Source organism: Motacilla alba, chromosome 7 (assembly GCF_015832195.1).
Source record: "Motacilla alba alba isolate MOTALB_02 chromosome 7, Motacilla_alba_V1.0_pri, whole genome shotgun sequence".
In the NCBI taxonomy this organism is placed as follows: Eukaryota; Metazoa; Chordata; class Aves; order Passeriformes; family Motacillidae; genus Motacilla; species Motacilla alba.
The window spans coordinates 5433378-5456191 of NC_052022.1; the positions used below are offsets into that span (position 1 = coordinate 5433378).

General features: G+C 40.9%; 1 protein-coding gene across 1 annotated transcript in view; it reads left to right on the forward strand.

The window, feature by feature from the left end:
• LOC119703311 (von Willebrand factor D and EGF domain-containing protein-like) overlaps positions 1-22814 on the forward strand; it is a 168753-nt gene that overhangs the window by 122709 nt on the left and 23230 nt on the right. Inside the window, exons 21-25 of the mRNA XM_038142997.1 lie at positions 5991-6875; positions 14745-14840; positions 15600-15695; positions 18004-18099; positions 19614-19709. Coding sequence (XP_037998925.1) covers positions 5991-6875; positions 14745-14840; positions 15600-15695; positions 18004-18099; positions 19614-19709 — 1269 coding nt within the window. The remainder of the gene's footprint in view (positions 1-5990; positions 6876-14744; positions 14841-15599; positions 15696-18003; positions 18100-19613; positions 19710-22814) is intronic.

Genomic DNA, 22814 nt, shown 5'->3' on the forward strand with positions numbered 1-22814 from the left:
CTTGGGGGATTCTTGTCCCAAGAATCTTACTTGGAAAGCAGATCCACATAAGAGGGGGAAATGTAATGTACTAGGATGAATTTCATATTTAAAGCTGTTCTATCAGTTTCAGACTTGAGTGTCATGCTAGGACTCCAACCCATGGCCTAATAGTACTCTTATCTGCCCAGGAGGCCAAAAAAGGAGCTGATCACTTCAATCTATGGGAAATCTGACTTGAATGAATACAGACTAAGGCAGTATTAGTGTCCCAACTCTTTGTTCTTCTTAGTTTTTTCTGTCATGTAATCTTCATAATTACTCTTTAATTAATCTCCACAATCTCTTAAACATCATGAAAGGTTTTATTGTTTCTTAAACTCTAAATCACAATGCTTTATATTGAAAGAGTTTTACAAATAGAAAACTATTCCCTATTTAAAAAGAGCTATACCTTAGCAAAATCTTGCTAACAACTGTTTTGTATTTGTTCAGTATGAAAGGGAAAATATTTATGTATTCCTTGACATATCTTAGATAAGACTGAAAACTTTGTCAAGTAGTCAATAATATAATTTGTGTCTTCATGAACTGGTTCTTTCCTGGCCAGCCATCTCAGAATCCCCATTTTCTTTAAAGACAGCAGTTAATGAATTGAGATGTCAATTATATTGCTCTGAAAACCCTGAAGCAAATGAACTGCACAGTGATGCAAAAATTACAAATGACCTTTAATGTGACATAAGCAAACTCCCTACCTCACTCTCAGGCAATATTTTCTTGTATACTCACTTGGGTTTTCAACATCCCAGAACTGGAAGAGGCCTCCTGGATAGCAGAGTTTAGACACCCTTCCATCTGTGGGCATCATTTTCTCTGAGCAAAGACTCCTGAACAAGGTTTAGTGGGTGAGCTGACTGAAGATGCCAGGTTTTCTCCTCCCCACAAGTGTTGTGTTAGAACAGAATGATTTTGTATTTCATTGACACAAGACAAATTTGCCTTGCAAATCCTGAATGGTGTTAGAGAATTGTGTATGTGCAGCTGCAGCCACATTGGCAAACAGAGTCTGGAGCAGAGGAGTTGTTGTAATCAGAAGTGGCTGAGCGATGCAGAATCCACAAACTATTCCCTGCTGCTCATGATTTTGGTAGGTGAAGGGGAAGAAAATTGCTCACCAGACAGCAATATCAGCGACACAATCTCATTTTCTATCAGGCTGAAAGAGCTCAGGGACAGTGAACTAGATGTTCACCTTTTAATTTCATCATTAAAGCATCAAGTAAGTAAATTTGCCCCTCACAGAAGTGGTGGTTTGAGAGCACAAGGACTGAATACTCCTTCAGATGGAGACACAGTAGTGTGACTGCTCTGCTCTGTGCTGAGCTGTGTGGATGTGAGGCACACCACATCTGACTTTCCACTTTTTTACATTAAAAAATACATAAAGGATCATTAGGTCAAAAATTAGGCTCCTATCTAAATTTACACTAATATTCCAATCACAATGAGCCTTTGAAATGTTTTTTCTGCTACCAAAAAAAAAAAAAAATATCCTGGAAGTAACTCTTTGTAAAACTTGGGAGGTTGAAGCTGTATTTTACTTAAAGGTAGTGAGGAATTTATTCTGGGAGTTACTGCTTGGAGTAGGAGAACGGGTCTAGTGACTGGGAATTCCTCCCAGCATCTAATGTGGAGAGCTTCTGGATGCTTGAGAGGAAGGAAAAGAGAGCAAAAATGTGTTACTGAATATTTAGGAGAGGGAAGACATCAGGATATGACTGGATGGCAAAACAAGAGATTTAGGAATTAAAAACACTCTGAGTAGAAAAGAAAATAATGCCAGAACATAATAATATAAAAGAACAAACTAAGCGCTGATGAAAAAAACAGAATTTCCCTGGAGCATCCTATTGACAGCTTCTCTTGTTTCCCTTTCCTCACTCAGTAAATACAGAAACAAATATTAACATGGAAACATACAGAGGGAAATGGGAATATCCTTAGCACTCTAGTAACAAGACTTCTTAGACCAGTGTAATTTTTCTGCTCTCTCTTGACATTTTAAATAAGATTTATGTGCTGGTAGATGTCTCAAATTTTAAATGATGACCCACACAGTGTAATATGTCAAAAGAGCATTTCTCTGCCAACATTCTTCTGAATGAGAAATGGGCTGGACAGCAGGTACCACTAAATGTTAATAGCTCTAAAACTACACAAATTGTAAATTTATTGAATTGTGTTAATAATGAATCCTTAAACTGTTCACAGAATTCTGAAGGAGTTGTAACTCAGGCAGAATTAAAGGTGCCCATAATCCTCAGAAGTCACAGGCAGAATTGGCCACAGCCAGAGGAGTTTAAGGAGAAGGAGCCAGTCTCCACCTGAAGAGCAGACTGGTTTGAGGCATTTTATTAGATTTAAAGAGAGAGAAGCACTTGAGATTACATGGTAATGCTCAAATAATTACATAAATATAAAGTTAGACTCACATTTAAAACCCAAAAGGAAAGTTTCTAACTGTAATAGCTGCAAAGAGAAGCATGGCAATGGAAGGGTGATAAATACTGATATCTGCAGGCAGCTTAGGCAAGTGTTTGAAGAGTCAGCTGCCAGTTTTGGTCAGGATGGGGCTGTCTCCAAGGCATGTGGCTTGGGAAGAACAGTGTGAAGGTGTGTAAGTCTAAGCCCAGCAAAGATGTGGGGGAACAGCACCAAGGAACGTGGCAACCAGCCTGGTGCACCCTGCTCTAGGCAGGGTGTGAAATGTGTGCTGCTTCACTGGAAGCAGAAATAGTTGGGGTCAGAAAGGGACATGGCTTCTCTTAATTCCAGTCTGGATCTGGTCTTTTTCTGAAAGACTGTAAATGTGAAAAAAAAACACCAAACCAAAAAACAACAACAAAACAAAAACTTCCAACCAAACAAACCATAAATTCAGAAGAGAAAAAAATATATTTGGTCTCCTTTCTGTTTCAGAATGTTTATATCTCACCCTGGGTTTAAAAGATGTCAAGTACCTTCTCTGTGAATGGCTGTTTTCACCAGCTTCAGTGGTCATTTTTATTCCCTTGGGAATGATCTGGATCCTGCAGATTTGCTGTACCATGATGGCACTGAAGAACCAGGGTCTGGCTGTGACAGTTCTGATTTGTGAAATCCCAATGGGAAACCCTGGGAGAAGCAGAGGCTGGAGGGTCGCAGGCTGGGGGACTCCTGCACCACATGGATGGAAGGTGTGCTGGTGCCCAGCTGGATGAGGGATGATAAACCTGTGTCTCAGAAATGTGCTCTCTGTCATCTTTGCTCCAGTGTTCCCCAGATGGGAACAGCACAGGAGTCTGTCTTTTTGGGACCTGATCCATGCAGGAATGATGCTCTGCTCACAGTGCATCAATAAGAGCAGAGGTCCTGCCATGCCCAGCTGGGCCAGAGCTGCAGCAGCATCTCGGTCTCTGATCTTCTTCTGTGAAAAATAAACTCAGTTATTCCACTGCTGCCCATTTCCCCGTTAGTATGGGCAGAAACACTGGCAGGCAGTGAACCATCATGTAACCTTGAGCACTTCACCTTGTGGGGTTTTTGAGGTGATTTCACCCAGTCCAATATGCAATCATAGGCTGCCATAGCAGGGAAAACCAGATCCACACTCTCACAGTTTGCATTGATAATGGGTTACACATTTGAAGATATTGATCAACAGCAAGGAAAATAAATTGAAGTAATGCAGGATTTGAGAAAGCTGCTGACTACAGACAACTGAGACTGCATTCTTTTGGTTTGCTTTCTTTGTTTTAGCTTATTTAGATACTTGGAAGGCTGCAGAAAGAAATTTTCAGGTATTCCAGAGAAAACTCTATTGTGTTCTTATCTGAACTAAATTTCACACTATCAATGCAAGCAAAAATCTGAAACAATGAAAGCTGAGAGGACACTCTGGTTGACACCCTTGAATGTCACCAACATTTTATGAAGTTTAGTCAACTCTACAGAGTGGCTGAGAGACCTTTATCAGTATATATCATAATGAATGACCAACAAAAATGTGTCACTACTCTTCAGTTGTAGCATTTGAGATGTAAAAATTACCTTATCACAGAAATACTCCAAAAATGTGCTCCCTCTTACAGGGAAAAATGAAGTTTATTTGAAGGATGGGTATCTCACCTCTATCATCTGCTAAAGAAATAAAAGATTTCCTTTTCTCAGGTAGTCAGTCTGATCCCCTTACTAGTTACTCAAATTTAATTGGGAGGAAAACCCATTTAATTATGACACAGTGGAAGGAGCTCAAAGCTATAATCAGGGCTCATTTTGGAAATTTGTCAGAGAGGTCATTCAGCCCTTCACTGTCATTCCTGTTGATTTCTTGTCCCTGAATCAAATTTTCTAAGGGTTATAATGATCATCTATTACCGATAATTTTCCGTGGAGATACTTCTTTCATCTTTCTCTCATTCATTCATTTTTAAAAATCCTTTGACTTCTCCTATCCTCACATGCTCTTTTTGCTGATGTCCTCCTGTTTCATCATCTCTGTTCTTCCATTCCCCCATCATTCACCAGCCTTACTTTGGATACTGAAATCCATGTATTTGCCTTCTGCCCCACTAAATACACATATTTACCTGCTGATGGCCACAGCTTGATTCAGCACCATTGTAAATCTCCAAAACAATGTGCTTCAGGCCAATAGAAACTCATCAGCTGCCAGCAGAATGACACTATTTATCAGCCAAATAAACACTGCTTTGGCTGCCAGGATTTGTTTTGGTCCAGTCAATGCCCTAACTTTCATCTGACCCTTGCCAAGCATCCGAATCTCTTTCCTTGCTATCTGTGGTTAAGATCTCCATCAGTGGGAGTTTTTAGAAAGTGATTAATATTTATATTTAAAGAAAGAGGTGCATCCTGCATGGGGTTAGCCCCAGAACCAAGCGAGGCTTGTTGTTCAGGATCCAATATATTCCATATCCTACAGAGTGAGTGTGCCAGAACCGGTTAAAAATAGCCTCTTCCATTCATTAGCATCAGCAGATGGCCATTAATCTTCCTGAAAGTATTGATTCAAACTACTCGTCTCCACTTTCAAGGCCCTTCAGAGAGTCCCCTCTGCCCATCTATCATCCCTCCTTACACAGCTGAAAAGGTGGCTGGCTTTGGGACAAGTGGGTGACAGTAACAAACCGGCCGCTCCCTCACACGCTGCCCCTCTCGTCTGCAGGGAGCTGTACACAGCACCAACAAAGCTCTTCCATTTGTCTCCTTTAAAAGCTTTCCTAAAACTTCCCTTTGCCTTCAGAAGGGCTACAGAAGCATTCCAGAGTCACCCACTGGTGTGATGGCACTGGAGCCTCTCCAGGGCACGCTCTTGCCAAGGGCCATGTTGACACTGTGTGTGTCTCCACCTCCAGCATCTGTCTGTGCCAAGCTGTGATGTTCTGTCTCCTTGACTCAAAGAGCTGGAATGCAAACTCTCTGAGTTATGCCCTCAGAGCATTTCCCAGCACAGCAGTGCACTACAAGCAGGTAATAAGAAGCAAATCCTGGCTCAGGAGGTCAAGAACTAGAAGATTCACCACAAAAAAAAAGGTGCAATGTACCAAAACCTCCCAGACCAGCGTAAGCCAAAATTAGTAAAGCAGCAAGGCAAGTTTTTGCTTGGCTGCAATTTAACCCCTGCATGTCAGCCCAGTGCTGCAACTCAAATAATGCCTGACCTTCCCTGAGACTTGCTACCAAAAATATGTTTCATCTGGTTCATGAATGCCACCCTTCAAGTGTCATCACTGCACTTCCCTGTGCATCAGTGCTGGTGTCACCTGCAGCAGACAGCCCCATGTACTTGCTAAACCAGTTGGCATAAAGCTCCCTGTAATATCTGATAATTAACTCTTTTACTTCTAGAATTGATGTTCTGTTGTTTGCTCCAAGCCCAAAATTCACTGTGGTTTCTTTCAACTCTAGACCAGCAAATTTAGCTAATATAGATCTTCCTTCTTCCCTAGCTTCAAGATCTTTCCAAACCCACATGGACTCTCCTGGAAGAAATATTGAAGATGCTGGAGACTCTCATCAAGAAGATGTATCTAAGACATCAAGAAATGTATTTTCCCTTCTTTCCCAACCCCAAATTCCAAGACAAGATATTACATTCCTTTTGGAAAGAAACCCCACAGCCATTCACACTCCATCCCTTACAGTGGAAAGGGAGACTTCCCAAGCTCAGACATCGCCAGAAAAACAGCCTGATATGGAGCTCACAGCACAAGAAAAACAACGTTTTCTTGAGAAAAGTGACACATTCACATCCTTTCTGCATGAGGAGCCAGAGCCCAGAGCACCAGGAGTCAGTGTGACCTCCCAGCCCCCTCTCCATTTCAAGCAACACAAAGAAACTACAGTGGGGACTGTTCCTCCTCATCCCAACACAACATCCGAACATCCAGGTTCGTTCCCTGCAAGCTCACAGACTCGTTCCAGGCATGGTTATCCTCCCAGGAAATGGCCCAGTCGAGTCTCAGCCTTGAGGAATAAACCAGCCCAGGCTTTCCCAACGGAGCAGCCCAGAGCATCTCCTGTGGCCACGCGCCTCCCTGTCCCTCCCCGCGGGCTGGGTCCTTCCCTTGCTGCTCCATCCCGGAATGTTGATGTCCCAGCAGGGTCTGCTCCTGGAGCCAGGCTCCCAGCACACCCCACAGCAGCCAGGAGGGTGTTCAGCAGAGCAAGGGGGGCTGTGGATCTGCCAAAAACCAGCGGCGGGGTGCAGCACAGGGCGGGGTGTGCTGCCCTGCCCTGTTTCACGGGTGTGCAGTGCAAGCCAGCTGCAGATGGAGAGTTTCACTGTGGTCCTTGTCCCCCTGGATACAGCGGTGATGGAATTACATGTGAAGGTAAGGGAGAAAATCCTCTTTAAAATGCTCTAATAACTCCAAGTCTAATAATTCTCCACAGTAAAATTTTTTTATATATAAACTTAAAAATTTTGGGGCTGGGGCCATTCTGTTTTCAAAACCAATTATATTTCAAAATAATAAATAAAACCTATACCTTTGAAACAGCTCTTTCTGTTTACAAAAATGACATATTTATTTGATACCATCTAATCTATTAAAACCAGGGACAGATTGTGATCTTGCTTAATGCCAGATTCATTCTACTAAAGTCATCACATTCAAAACCATGTAAAATTGCTGTGAGAAAGAGAAAAATTGATTCTACTTCTCTATGCAACACGTTCTAGGAAAAACTAATTTTTCTAATATCTTAAAAATTACCTGTAAATATCTATCTAATATCCCAAATATGAAACTGAACTTGTCATCTGAAATGTATGGCACCAGAAGGGTTTTCACTATATATTGAGTTATTTATTAGGCACCTGAGAATCCCTCCCTAAAACCATAGGATTATGTACTTTGTTGAAGCAATGAATTCCCTGACTTTGCTATCATTAATCACACCTTTTGCTGACATCCCTCTGATAAGTTGATATCTTAACTGGCCTTCCACCACACAAAGCAAAAGTGTTTGTAACATTCATTCCCCTCTCTTTCTCATCTGGTCTCTCATTCCTCACGCACGGAGCAGGGGGGTCTCAGCCACGATGCACTGGGAAGGACCTTGCTGTAAGCCAGGCTTTGTGGGGGTGTGAAGCCCCCAGCACTGCTGCAGCTGCAGGAGAGCACTATTGGAGCTTTAGTACAAAATGTACACAAAAAAAAAGGGTTTCTGTAATCCTGAGCACTTCATTTTTTGCCTTTTTGCACATTTCTAAAATGCCCTTCCTAAAGGATTTTTCCTTGGCACAAAGGAGTTTGCCTTTAACTTCTGGTTTATACCTAGAGATGGAAAAGCACCAAACAGGTTCTGGTACTGGGAAGCTCAAAGCAAGTCTGGCCACAGAAAGGCCTCTCCTCAAAGACCACAGCCATGTACATATGAATGTTTACAGTCTGGACATAAGGCTGCTGTGTGTTTAGCAGACCCATCAGTACAGTCCTTAAAACATAAATCTACTTTAAAATGTAAATCTGCCTCTGCCTTTGGCTTGTGAGATGTTTCCTTCAGTTACTGGTATTACTGAAAATCTCCCTGGAGAGTCCTTAGGATGAAATACTTTATTACCAACATCATTTTGCACCTTGGGGCTTGATGACACCATGCACAAACATCCTTTTATTGTCTCTTGTCACCAACCATGACACGTGACTCAATAATCAACCTGTCCCTTCTCTTCTCCATCCTGAGCCCCCTGCACTCCTGCAGCCTGGAGCAGAGCCAGGGCTGTGAACAGCACCCATTGTACCTCCAGCCATGGATGTCTCTTCCCATGTCAGATGAAGGTGATTCATCATGACAAATGAGGCTGAAAAAGGAGGGTAATTTCTTGGATTAAGGCCTGTCACAACCTCAGCTATCAGCACCTTGTGATGCCCACACACCAACTCCCCTGGAGACAGTAGTGCCCTCTGAGAACAGGATGCACAAATACTGGGAAAAAAAATCAAAGCTTAGATGAGACCAACATTTGCCAAATCTCCAGACTTCAACATAACATCCTTGGCAAGCAAACAAAAATGTCCAGAGACTCAGACACTATTGATAGTTGTCACCATCTTATTTCATATCAAAATTCAAGGAGATAAAAGAACCAGCCCGCTGATAGCAAGTTTTAATACCTTTGGATCTTGAGGGGATGTGACCTTTGTTTAATAAGAATGTCTGAAAATAATCTAAAATAAGAAGTACTTTACCAAGTGGTATGTATGCTGAGATAAAATACAATTTATTTTTTTCCAAATGAGCAGATTCAAATCCAGGCTTGGAGGACTCATAGGAAAAAAAACATAAGCAGCAACCTGAAAACTAATTTATTTCCTAAAGTATATCATAACACATTTTATATCTTTAATATAAAATGTTATTTTAAATATAGCATTTTATATATTTAATAGATAAAGATATTTTATATCTTTATATATAAAATTTTATATATATATAATTTTATATCTTTAATATAATTTATCCCTCTGGACAAGCCCCTCAGCCTCTCTGTCACAGTTCAGTTGGAAGTCCTCTCCCTCTTCTTTGTCACCCTGCACTCAGGGTCACACACTCTCAGGACCACAGGATGAAGAGAGCCCTGGGGACCATCAGGTGTAACCTCCTACCCTCTCTTGGACAAACACAGCTAAATGTCAGTGTGTTTGGCTCATATTCAGATATCCAAACTGAGACATTTTCAGACTATTTCAGCAATTTCCATTCGGATCACTCCCTTCACTGCTGACATCTGTGTTGTGTGTCAGAAGTTTTTGCCCTGCTTTTGCTCCTCCTGCTTTGGTGTAATGAGAATTACAGATTATTTTCCTTCTTTCAGCAGCTATGTACTCTGCAGGTGAGGGGAGATGAAACAGTTCCTCAATGCTCTGCAGCTCTTTCCCCTCCTGCACAAAGGCAATAGGACCTTTTTTCAGTAGCCTAATGTTAAGATTTCACAGCCAAACAGGCCAGCTTTAGACGTTTCATCTCAGAGCAGTGTTTTGGAGAAGGTCACTATCACCTATACAAAAATAAAAAATAAGTAGGGGAGGAAAGGCCTTCTGTAGCCCACTGGATTCTGCCACATTTTCTCCAGCAGAAGATGTTCTCTGGCATTTCTGGAGTAAGCTTAGCCAAGTGTTCCTCTGGTGGTGAGGGAGGTTGCTAAATACCTAATTTTCACTCTGAGTGCTGTTTCTAGGGATATCTGCAGTAAAAACCAGTGCATTGGTACAGTCTCCTTCTAGCAGGTTTTGGGCCAGCACGAATCACCTGCCAAGGAGCACTGCAGGAGCATCAGAGCACAAACAGAGCTTTACACATTCCATGCGCCAGTTGAATAAAAACCTAGCACTGTAATAATGCAGAACGAGCCCAGACAGGATTGATATCAGATATCAGCATTTCTGACATTTTGTCTGGTGTGTTACAAGGGGCTCGTGTGCTGCAGTGATTTGTAACACTTGGGGCTAGCACTCTGAAGTATTTGTTAGTGTTGGTATCCCCCTAGAGCAGCTCCTTGCCATCCTGCCTCCGTTCCCCACTCTGCCAAGGTGCACAGGTCATCACTTGCAAAGCTGCTGCATCCACTGGACAAGGAAAAGGGAACAATGCTGTCATTTCCCTGGGCTCAGCTCATTCCCCAGGGTCTGTGCATATGGCACTGCCTGAGAGCAGCTGCTGTACCCCTGCAGCTCCTTAGGGTGCCCTAAGGTGGAACACTGCCTTTCCATTTGATAACAGAATTGAACTTAATGAAAAATTCTGCCCTGGGTGTCATTGTTGGGCTTCTTTCTGAGAGACCTAGACCTAAAAACTGATGAAACATGAGGATTTAAACAAAATTTCTTGTCAGCCTTTCTTCTTTTGTTTCCCTGACTCCACGCTCCTTTGATGGGGAGTGTCTGGTCACTAAAACTATATCATTAAAAAGTTGCCCTTCATTTCATAGAATACACACAATTATTTAAAACTATTTTGGATTAGGTTGACAGCTGAGGAGTGGTATATTTCTGGTATTTCAGCAGTCATAAAAGAGCCTCTGCATTCCTGTCAAAGATAAAGTTATAATACTTTAGAAAAATATTCTTAAGAGGGTGAAGTCAGTAAAAATCTGGATTATTTAATTGGCTTTGTACAGCATTTTCCAAGAGAAGGGGAAGTCTAGAACAGTGGGAAGTCTAGAACAGTGGGAATCCTGATTTCTGCTCAAGAGTTAAAAACACAGCATTGCCTTGACATTACAAAACCACTTTTCAAACCAAATAATTTTCATAATAACAGGAGAGATGGACTAATTGGGAAAGCGTTAAGACTTCACCATGCACAGCTGCATGAAATGAGAAAAAAATTTCGGTAGCTCACATTAAATTTTTTTTTACATTTTACACCCAAAAAGATCTACCATATCAAACCACAAGTCCTTTCCCTTTCTCCAAGAGCTGCCAACTGCATTTGTTGGGCAATATGTGGGAAAGATATAAGGATACTGCCTGAAATAGCTTCTTAGAAATTATCAATCATGTGCACCAAAACACCAAGGAACTTCATCCTGTTCAACCTTTCCAGGTCATGTCTGATTTCAGTTTTCTATCCTAAAGTCATATTTCTCTGAAGGACCTCATTATTCACTTGTTCTTTGTACAAAAGCTCTTCTATAACTTTGTTTATTTACCCTTGCATCTTTTTCTGCATCTTTTCCACTTTTACTGTAGCTTTTCTGAGCTGAGGGCTCAGACCTGCCCATGGTATTTAAGATGGAGTTGACTATGGATACGGACCATAAGGAAGTCTGGCATTTTGTGCTCTGCTCCTTTCCTAATGATTCCCACCATTTCATTTGGTTTTTTGGTTTTTTTGTTTTGTTTTTTTTTGGCTGCAGATGAGCACTCAGCTGACATTTCACAAAGCAAAATGCATTGGTACAACCTAGCCAGCACGGGTGCCTGCATTTGTATTCCCAATTTATTCAGTCAAGTTTCTCTTGTTAATATTCCAGTTGCTATGATGGACATTCCTCTCACAACTGGGCTCCCAGACTGCTGGACTATTTAAATATGCAATGAGTTAATTTAATTGCAGTAACACATGCTTTAATCCTATGCTTCATTTCATTTATCTGTGTATCTTGCATGCAAAAGAAATGCTTCAGTCCACAGCTTTCCAAAAGAAAAAACAACAACTGAGGAACTTTCCTTTGCCTTTTTCCACCCCGGCCTTGTGCTGAACACATTAAAACTTCATCCACACATTTAGGAAGTTAGGTTAATGTATCTTTGAAAGGGGATAAATAATGTACAATGAGACAAGGTAGACTATGCTCCCTTCAGTGAAGTCTGTCCTGATCTGACTTTGGTGCATCTCCTAAGCAGGCAATGCTCTCACAGCTCCAAGCCTGGCTTTATTTGCACAGACCCAGGGCCTCACATGGGGATGGCACAGGGAGTTACTCACTGTGGAGATGCCAAGCAATAACTCTGTCCTGGAAGATGTTTGCTGATTAGGCTATGGAAAATGAGGGAAACAACACAGCATCTGGTATTCCTGAGTGCCCCTGAAGTTATTGCAGAGAAACTTATAAAAACTGTATGATCTCATTTTAATGGAAAATAGAAGTTTGGGGATATTTCCCAAAAAGCCTTTTCAAAGGAAACAATAATGCACTTCTCCATTTTCACCTCCAGATTTTAAATTGTAAACATAAACATACGTACACTTGACAGCAAGATTGACCATTTGCAGCAATGTTTTCCTCTTTGCTGTTATTTTTCCCTACCCAAAACCGCTTAGTATAAAAACACCGCAATGCCTTCCTACAATTTAACAAATGCTCATGGATAAAAGTATTCATTTCAGAAGATGAAAGATAAAAGTTTGGGAAAATAATTTGACATAAGTAGTATATTTCTATTACAGTGGGAAATGTCTTCTAAGTGAATATTACTCTTACTCTCACAGAGGAGCCACTGTTCAGTTTTTATCTCTTGCTATTCACCAGTAATAGAACAGTTTCAAACATTTTACTATTAAATGTCACCGTAAGAGCTAAATGTTTTAATATCCAAAATACCATGTTCTTTTCTGACAGTTCAGATGCATCTCAGAATGTGCAAAGGCCAGATGGAAAGTGTTCTATTCACACGGACACTCTTGCTCTAAGTGCTGAACAAACCACGCTGAAATAAAGCGTAAAACGCTTGAATGTCACCGTGCTTGGCACGGCACTGAGGCACCTGGAGGCTTTATGCAACCATCATGCTACAGGAAAGGCAATCACATTTAATGTACTTTAAAAAGAGTGGTACATTTTTCCCCAGGTTTTGTACCCCACTCACCAAGAGGGGCAAAGAAATCATAATCCCAGGTTGCTCCAAGCCCCATCCAAGCTGGCCTTTGGACACTTCCAAGGATGGAGCAGCCACAGCTCCTCTGGGCAACCTGTGCCAGAGCCTCATCATCTTCACAGCTAATAATTTCTTCCTAACACCTTATCTAAACTTATCTAAATCTATTTAATTATCCAGACAAAGATGATTTGGGTTTACCCCTTCTTTTTTTAATTTTTTTTCCCCCACGGATATATACTTGGAATTTCATCTAAGCACATGTTGATTTGCAATTTTTCTAAACCTTATCCAATCAAAACTAAATTTAGCTTGATGACATTCTCAGCATATACAGTATGGATCTAAAATACACCTTGTAAGTTTCCTATTTTCAGGAAGGTCAATCCTAAAGTTATATAATGCAGCACTGAAAATTTCACCGTTAAATACCAAATACATTTCTTCAATGCTATTTGTGTCAAAGTGGTTTATTTAACAGCACTTTCTTGGAGTTTGTCATTTTAAATACAATTAGAAAATGTGTGAGGGCTTTCATTATTTTTTTGGGTGGCAAAGTTCATATTCCATGGCCTGGTGACAATCACAAGAGGTGATGAGGTCTTTAGCACAATAACTGCATTTAAATTATGTGGCTCCCCAAGAGTTAGTCCTTCATTTAGCTTTCCCTTTCCATAGCCCATTTTCCAGCTTTAGGAACAAAATGTGGTGCATTAAGGTTCTCTTCCCTGGTAACAATATTTAAAATGAAAGATGCTTTGTTTCAGGTCTCGTTAGCTTCATTTTGCTTTTTCCTTGGAATAACCTTGCTTAGCCTCATATCCTTCATAAAAGACAAAACTCTGCCAGTGAAGTGAGCCAAAGTACAACATTTTTCACTGTATTCACTTCCCACACACAAGGGAAGATATTTTTCATTCTGTTATGTGAGGTGCCTTTTTTTCTTTTTTTCCAGAGGCATGAGGTGCCTCTGGAACATATTTCATGCTCTGCTCCTGCTACAGAGTTTCTCCTTTGAGCATCAGTGGTCATCCTGTCCCTCCTGTAATGATTTTGTCCCTTCAGTGATCATCCTGTCCCTTCAGGGATCTTCCTCCTCCTCTTTTGAGTTTGCCATACGCAATTACCTCTTATTAGAGGGTTACAAAAGAATCTCAGGTACCTGCCTTAGATATTAGATTTAAGGGTCCAAAATTTCTAGGCTCCCGCTACAATAAAGTTTTTAGATTCAAATTTATCCACATTTGACAAACAAACATGCTTTCAGCAAATAGCCTGTTTCAGGAGCTGCAGTCCTTTCCACACTCATCCTCTTCCTTCCACAGAATTACATTGCATACTGCAATAAGTCAAGAAACCTTCATCTAACTTGCTGCTTTGTCTGCAGAGGTCATGCTACTCATTAAATATTAACTTTTTTTTTGCTGAAACGTTTGCCATTTTGCTGACAAGTCCACATACAACTCTTTTCTATGAGAAACACTTAATTTCTGCCGTATTGTAAGTTCTGACACCTGTTAAGGCTTACTGACCATCCACAAGATCCACAAGGCAAATTTGTAGAGAGGGATTGACAAGGTCTTGAGTTGTCACTGCATTTGTGCTTCATCCATCACTAGCCTTCAAAACATGTACTTAAAATGTGCATGCTCAGAAGTTAAATATGATTATGTTAAAACCATTCCCTCGCAGACCCCATACAGCTGCTCATTAGTGCTGCATTGCTAATGGGATAGCTGCTGCTGTCCTGCAGTGTTTTCCTCAGCCAAATTACTCACTGGATTAATAAAATGGAATGGGGAAAGGAGTAACTTGTGCTGTGCTCCACAACCACAGAGAATTTCCTATTTGAACTGCATTTTTTCACTCTTGCAGCTCAGTGTGAGCCCCCGTGTGAGCATGGAGGAACTTGCCTGCCTCACAACACCTGTTCTTGTGCCTATGGATTTGTAGGGCCTCGCTGTGAAACAAGTATGTATGAACTCACTCAGGCTTTCTTCATCACATGTTTCAATTAGCAGAAAATTACAAAAGAAAAAAAAACCACCAAAAAGCCTTTTTTTTTCCTTTTTTCCCCCTATATTTCCCCTTAAAATGATTATTGAGTACAAAGGATTCAAGTAATACAGTAGCTATTTCAGAGCACATATTTACCAGCAGCATTGCTGTATTATGTAAAAATATGCACATCTAAATCAACATTTTCTATGTAAAATTGCCTCTGGAAAAACAAACAAAAAAAGAAGAAAAAAAAAGTGCATGTTATTTGTAGTAATATTTAGGAAATTTAAGATTGTGAGTGAAGGTAGTAATGCTAATTTTGAGAACACAAAAGAGCAGCCATACCTATTAGGAGTAATGCTACTCTGCAATACAAGTTTAAAAAGAGGTTCAATACAGAAAATATCTGAAAATCAGCCTTCAAACCCTTCTATATCAGCAAAACACACGCACTTCCACCATTACAGACCTCGCTGCTTATTTAAATATTAGGCTGCCCTTGAGAGGAATATAATTTTATCTATGAAACGGAGTAGCTGGAATACTTAAAAAGCAAAGGGTTTTAGTTGTATGGCTGCTAAGAGAGAAAGCAAATCAAGGAGAGGGACAGCTCCCACCCTCAGTTTACCTCCAGGACTAATACTATCAGTTATTGGCTCTGATAGGGCAACTTTAGGGTCTGCAGTGGTGTCAGTGATGAGATATTCTGGGTTTTCGTGTGTTTTGCAGTGGTGTGCAGCAGGCACTGTCACAACGGGGGGGTGTGTGTGTCACCAGATGAATGCCAGTGCAGGCACGGCTGGAGCAGCCCCTCTTGTGAGACAGGTGAGTGCTTGGCAGGGCCTGATCCTGTGCCCAAAAGTGCCCAAAATCCCTGACATCCCCCCACAGCCCAGTGCTCAGACTGGGAATTGCTGCTTAAAGAATTAAAGCCTAAGAAGAGGAGACCAAATAAGAATTAAAGGCTAAGAAGAGGAGACCAAGTACAGGGCAAAACCTCAGAAAGGATTGAGTTTATGGAACTGTTCATAAGTTTAGATGTTTATGTAAGTATTCCTAAGTTTAAATGTTTACCTAAATCTCAGGGTTTTATAGAGGGAACCTACCAACAGAATCTTTTTGCAGCTTTTCTAAAGCTTGTCTAATTCTGGAGCGAGTTCTTATCAAGCTGTGCTGCCAGAATTCACACGGCTCCTCCTGCCTGCCTCTCTCACTGACAGAGCACCTACAGAAAGCATCCACAGGGGTGGGGGAGCTCAGGAAAAAGCCACTTCCACCCACCAGTACAAAATGACAAGGTGTGGACTGGAATTAGGTACTTATTTCTAGTCAGGGCTCAAAGTTTTAAACAGACACAGCTCAGACCCCCCCTCTCAGGATCAAAGTCCTAAAAGCTGGGGGGGATATTTTCTCTAAAGGCACAGAATCTACAGCACTCACCTGGGACAAGGCATGCAAAATAGTGAAATATTAAAAGATGAGAACTACCTGAATCAGTGCCAGACCTGAAGGCTCCAGAGGCAGTCTGCCTCTGCCACGGTGAATATTAAATGGCTGAGACACCTTCAGCCTACATTACCTCTCCTGGAAGGTGAGAGATGTCATTTTAACCTCCATCTCCTGGAGATTGCTCTTCCTGTAAGTGTTAAAATGACAGACCTACTGAGGAAACATAAATTAGCCCAGCTATGATCCACAGGAAATGACTGGGATTGTCACTGCTATTCTGGTTCCCACTAGCTCTGCTTTTTCTTCTCAAGGAGTTCTGCAATTTTATTTTGGGGTGGCTTTAAACAGAATCATTCCAAGAGAAGGGCAGACAACAAGCAACAGTAGCAGTAACTTCCAGACCAGAATAACAGCAGCAGGGTTTTTTTTGTCTGCTGACAGCTTTGGTGAAAGGCTGCCAGACTCACCTCTCTGGCACAGTTTTGAGTGCACAGCACTGCACAGAATATTTTGTGGACACTGCTGGGGTTTCCCACCTCAAGTGTTATGATAGAAATGTCAGGAAGAATACATGAATAAAAAATAATAAAAAAGAGGACTTTACCAGTGGAAATATAAACTCTGACAGACTGACACGATTATGGACATCTGTGAAGTAGCCAGGACAATGACATGACTAAACCAAATTCCCCTTGAGCACTGAATTAAATCCATTTTGACTTCATAAGTGACTGCTCCTTGCTCAGAAAAACCTCTCATCTAGATTACAATTTCGGGTTTTTTTTTCTCTTTCCAAATTGACATTTTATTTCTTCTTTAGTTCATCTGAAACATTTTAGTGACCCCTAATTTATTTAAGCCTAAATGCATTTATATTTTTAACAGGCTATCCTGTAAGGTACTGAAAGACAAAGAGAACAGAAAGAAAAAGGCTGGTTTAAAGTGTCACTCTGCTTTACAACAAAAACTTTATCAGATTCCTTATTCTTCACACACTGACTTTCCTTCTAAATCAATTTGAAATTCTAATAGTTTTGTTTTTAACAGTCTGGTACTTGCCACATAGAAATATGCAAGACAGTTTTTAATTCCTAATGCCTGTTGTATCATCTGGAGTAATAACAGCTACATAAAGAGGCAAAGGGAGCTCAGCCAGTGGCTTTGTTGGTGATGAATGAGCCAATGTGTTGTGGGAACTGGCATTTAAATGAGGCAGAACAAACAGGTTTTTTGGTGCACACCTATTCAAGTCCATGGAAATGCCACAATGCTCTGCTGAATGCAGACAAAGCAGCAAACAATTAATATCTCATCTCCAGGTTATCCAGGGTGTATTTTATTTGACTACATTTACTACCTTGGGATCGTGCTTGGTGCGAACACTGGAATGGAAATAAATGAACTGTGCGAATCAAAAGAATACATCCGAAATAAATGAAATTATTACATTAAATTATAGCCTATTTCATCTCCCAAGCTGTGCTAAAACACCACTGAAATGCTCCCACTGTGTCGACCATGAATAAGTGCTGCAGCACCACTGATCTGCAAGGGTTGCATTAAACTTTTCACAGTATCACTAGAAATATTAATTCTAATGACGTGTGCAGCAGTAAAAGAGTGCCTACTCTGAAAAGTTTAACATTATCAGAGATTCATGAAGTTATCTTACATTCCCATCCAGCTGTGTGCAATCCTGTGTGCCTGAATGGGGGAGTCTGTGTACGGCCAAACACGTGCTCCTGTCCTTCTGGTTTCTATGGGCCACAGTGCCAGAGAGGTAAGAAAATTCTATTTATCATCTTGATAAAGGGCCCAGGCTCAAAATACAAATCTACCTATAACATTACCTACCCCCACATGAAATACATCCAGAGACTCTCCTTGTCATAACTACGTGAGCTCCCTTGTTGTTATAGTCTGCCATAAATCCACATTTTATTGTTCCTGATGGTATTGGGAAGAAGTAAGAACTTATTGGTGATGCCGTTAAAGGTAACTAAATAATTACTCTAAAACTACCTCAGTCAGTGATGTCATTAATTAGCAACTAATTAGATGAGAAAGCGTGGCAGTACTTTGTTCATTTTGGTACTCTGTGGTGTGTACTATGCTGTGTTTCAGAGCCAGGTGATAATTTACCTTCAAATGGGGCTCACAATGTCACCTACTTGACCACCCTAAATATGGGTGTGGAGGGGAGACTTCTGTAGGAGCTCATCAGATCCTTGCTCAAAAATCCAATCCAATATTGCTCTGACTGAGCAGGAGCTGATTTTGAATCCCTGTCCTAGCTCTAAACTGAGACTAACAGTATCCTGGGCTTCTCACTCACTCTGTGCTGCAGAAGGCAAATTAATTAATCCTTTAATGACCCAGTATCTCATACAAGAAAGAGAACTTAGGGCCCAAGCAGCTGGAGCACGCCTGTGCTAACACCACTGGCTTCTCTTTTTTCAATATGGATCTAGTAACTCCTCCAGCATCTGGGAATATAAATGCAACCTTATTACCAAAACTACTTCAACATTTAATTTCTTTGCTCTTAATCTCTTTTGTTTCCCACATTCCTAGATTAATGTGGTCCTGATGTATATTTTTGCAAGTGAATGATTCACACAGAAAAATGTAACTGCAAATGGAGCTTGCTGGAAACTTTTTTTTTTAAATGTTGGGTGTGAAGGAGAGAGTGAAAATGATAGACTGTAACTTGATGATCTTGCTCTTGAACACAGAAGGTGATTTTCAACATCTAGGTGATTTGAAATTTTTGCTCTCAAGTGTCCTGGTTTAGACAGAGCTAAAATTTGAAAATAAGTATCCACACTCATGGGATCTGAAACTGATGGCAGGATATAATGGATGGATGCTGAAGGAAAGCAAAGCCCTTCCTTCTGCTTCTTTGAGAAAGGGAGAAGAAACTGCACCAAGGCCAAGTCAGCAAACGTCCAACACGTTTTTCTCCCCATGATCTGTATTTCATGGGGAGAAGCCCTTGAGGAAGCCCTTTGACAGAGACTAAAAACTCTGACACCATTGGGAATATTCTGACCACTTTACTGCAAGTACCTGAGAGACCCTCGGGTGCTGGGAATCATGCCCCACATTTTTGCCACAAAAAACACAGAATCAAGGTCTCCACCCAGGCAACTGCCCAAATCACCCTTTGGAGAGACACCTTCCCAAAAAATACCTCTGTGAGCTGCTCTCCCAAGAGAGGCACCTAAATAAGGAGCCTGTGCTTTGGCAGTGTTGATCCCCCAGGTGAGTGAACATTTCCTTTCCTCTCCCCAGCTCTTTGCATTCCCCCCTGTAAGAATGGTGGTCACTGTGTCCGGACCAATGTCTGCTCCTGTGCCGAGGGCTACGCTGGAAGAAGGTGCCAGAAAAGTGAGTTACACATTTCCCTTTGTTTTCCAACAGTTCTCTGACTCCCAACCAGCTTTTCTCCCTTTTGTGCATGTTGCACAGAATATTTAGCTGATATTTGTGCTGTGATCACCTATATTTCTATCAGAGCCCATGATATACCCAAAACCAACTTGTTAATTAGAATAAGTCAAATCAAAGTAGGGAGGAGAACATTTTGCTGGAATCCTCTCTAAATATTTCATGCATTTAAAATGAGTAACATTCATATTGGAGATTAATTAATTATTTTGCATGAAAGATTTTTTTGGGGGGGAAAAAATTACAGCCAAAGGCCGAGAAGCTGACTAAGATCCTTAAAAATATTAGAAAGTCATAGTTCCAGCTTAATTAAGGTAATTGGTTAACAGCACTTTATCCTTGAATTTGTTCTTGTCACTGAAAACTCCCTTTTTTCACGTTAAAATCAGTATTAATATTTGATTCTTCGATTCTTCTGGGGAAATAGGTTATTTTGGCACTTTTACAGACTCAATTGCTCAACAGTATCTGTCAGCCAGGGAGTTTAGGATATGTACGTGCAACCTTTTTTTCTTTCTTTATTATTTCTTAATCAGTTTGAAATTGGCAAGAGGGGAGCTGTGAAAACAACCATTCTTGGCAGGAAGAATCTGTACATTTCCAGAGCATTTTATGTCTCTCACACACAGAGGGGAAAAAAAAGCCAGTAAAAAATTCCCTGCAGCAACAAAAGCCCTCTCATTCCCCACACTGCCGCTCTCCCCTCCTTCAGCAGAGAGGGTCGTGACGCACTGTGCACAATTGAATAGTCTGTTCTGGCAGGAATGTGCTGGAGGGAGAAAAAAGGAGGAAAAAACCTTATGTTTGGCATCCTGTTTTTGAGGTTAGGGAACATTAGAGAAGTGCTGTTTCCAGCTTTAAACACCCTGTCACATCTCCAGGCAGATCAAAGGGAAGCGTGCTGATGATGATTGCAGTCTAGCAAAGCACTCCCTGCAATCCTCCAAACTCCACCAACTCACAGCAGGCTCCTTTCCACTTTCCAAAAGTTTCTGAGCTTTTGTTGTCCATCTTGGTATAATCTTTTGCAAAAATGTTTTTGAGGTGATGAAAACAACTTTGTTCTGTCTGATCCAAGCCTTCATTCTACTTCAATAACTGCTATTTAGTCTGGTTTATTTAGCCTAGTGTTATAAAAACTTCAATAAAGGGCTTGTGAATGTGATGAATGAAGAGAAACATAATTAAGTGGAAGGGAAACACTACTTTTTGCTGATTCTTACTGGCCACTGCCTGCTAATTGAAAAATGTTGAGCAATGTTTCTTTTCCCTTGCATAAAATCAAGAGGACATGGGACAAGTATCAAGATCCATCAAAAGAAGTAGTTAATACACAAGATTTTGCAACAAGCAGTTTCTCTTAGAGCTGTATGCTGATTTATTGCTATATAGAATAACTTCTCTCTCCTCTGTCAGAGGTTCCAGGTTTTGCAGCTCCTCTGGAGCAGAAGCCTGCAGGGCACAGCAGAAGTCAGTCTCAGCTGACCTTTGCAAACTTTCCTCCCCACAAGATGCAGAAAACCAGTGCTCCCAGCAGTGGGAGGCTGCTCTCTGTCCCATAAACCTCTCAGAGTTCAAATGCAGAACACATCTCACCCCTTTTTTTAGGCATGATTTCATGTCATTTTTCATCAGGCACAGACTAGATTGGGGGATTAGATAGAATATGTGGCACACACTGAAAGGCTAAAGTGTGAACACAGGCACATGTTCCTAACTCACACACAGACAAATGAAAAAGTGGAGAATGAATCCCTAGTATGAAGAATTCCCACTACCCAACCCCTCTTTTTCTTAAATAAAACATGTAAAAACTACATTAAAAAACTACATGTGAAAACTACCATAATATCAATTTGAAATTCCAAATAGAGCTGAGTATCATGCTGCTCATTCTGCAGTGTCACTAGCAGTAAATATTCTCTGTATTTATATATTTCTCAAGTTAATTTTGATAATCCTGAAGCCCTCTGGGGCAGCTGACTGTGCAAAGGTGAGACAGCCCCATGGGCTGTGTGCCTGAGTGCTCAGAAATCCAGCTAGGAGACTTTTTGTGCAGTGCTTCTGCTGACCTTCCTGGGCAAGGTATGGCAAGAAGGAATCAGGAAAAAACAGTAGATTTCTGCCTTACAGAGGGTTTTTTTTCTGGATTTGAGCATCTTTTCTGTCAGGCTTTAAGGACTCCATGTCAGGCAGCTGAGCCCTGAGTTGCACAGGACACTTCAGCTTGCACAGAGTTGTAAAATCCACACAAAGAGTGAGGGAAAAAAAATGCACATATCATGATAGCAAAGCTGTGATCAGATGTGAAGTTTACTGGAAGTTTAACAATGCATCATCTCCCACTTCCAAATCACCAGGACAATGTCAGAGAGACTGCTAACGGTGAACCCGTGGCCCAAATCACAGCTCACTGGGGTCCCCTGTTGCTGCCAGGTGACCTCACGCTGAGATGTGTACGGGTGGCTTAGCCACAATGATGAATGTGACAATTCTGAGAAAAAAAAATCCTTTCAAAGTATTTTATCATCATTTCAATTGTTCTTTGCTCTCTGAATATGAAATTGCTGTGTTCTTATGTACTTTTACACTTCTAGTACAGTTTCAAGCACTTCTGACAGCAAAACAGCTGTATTATGAACTTACACTCAGTAGATAATCTTAGAAATTTGGGGTGGATTATTACCTGACTAATAAAACCTATCAAGAAAGAGTGACTAAACTTAATACTAAGGCAGACAAATTGGCAGTTAATTCAATGTTGTCATTATTTGATACATTGATATTGTTTCCATTGCTATTAGACATTTCTCTTTCCTTCTTAATATCTCACCTGCAGGGACAGGGGGAAAAAAAAAAGCTTCTATTTAATTTTGGCAGCTTCAGATTCTCAATTGAAGGAGATAATAAAAACTAAAAGCCACACAACCCATCAAAGAGGTTATTTTTGAAATGAACCCAAACAGGCTATTGGTTTATTTTAAACACACAGAAGCATGGCTTAGGGTTTTCACTTTCATCCCTGTACAGTTTGGAATTTTTGCC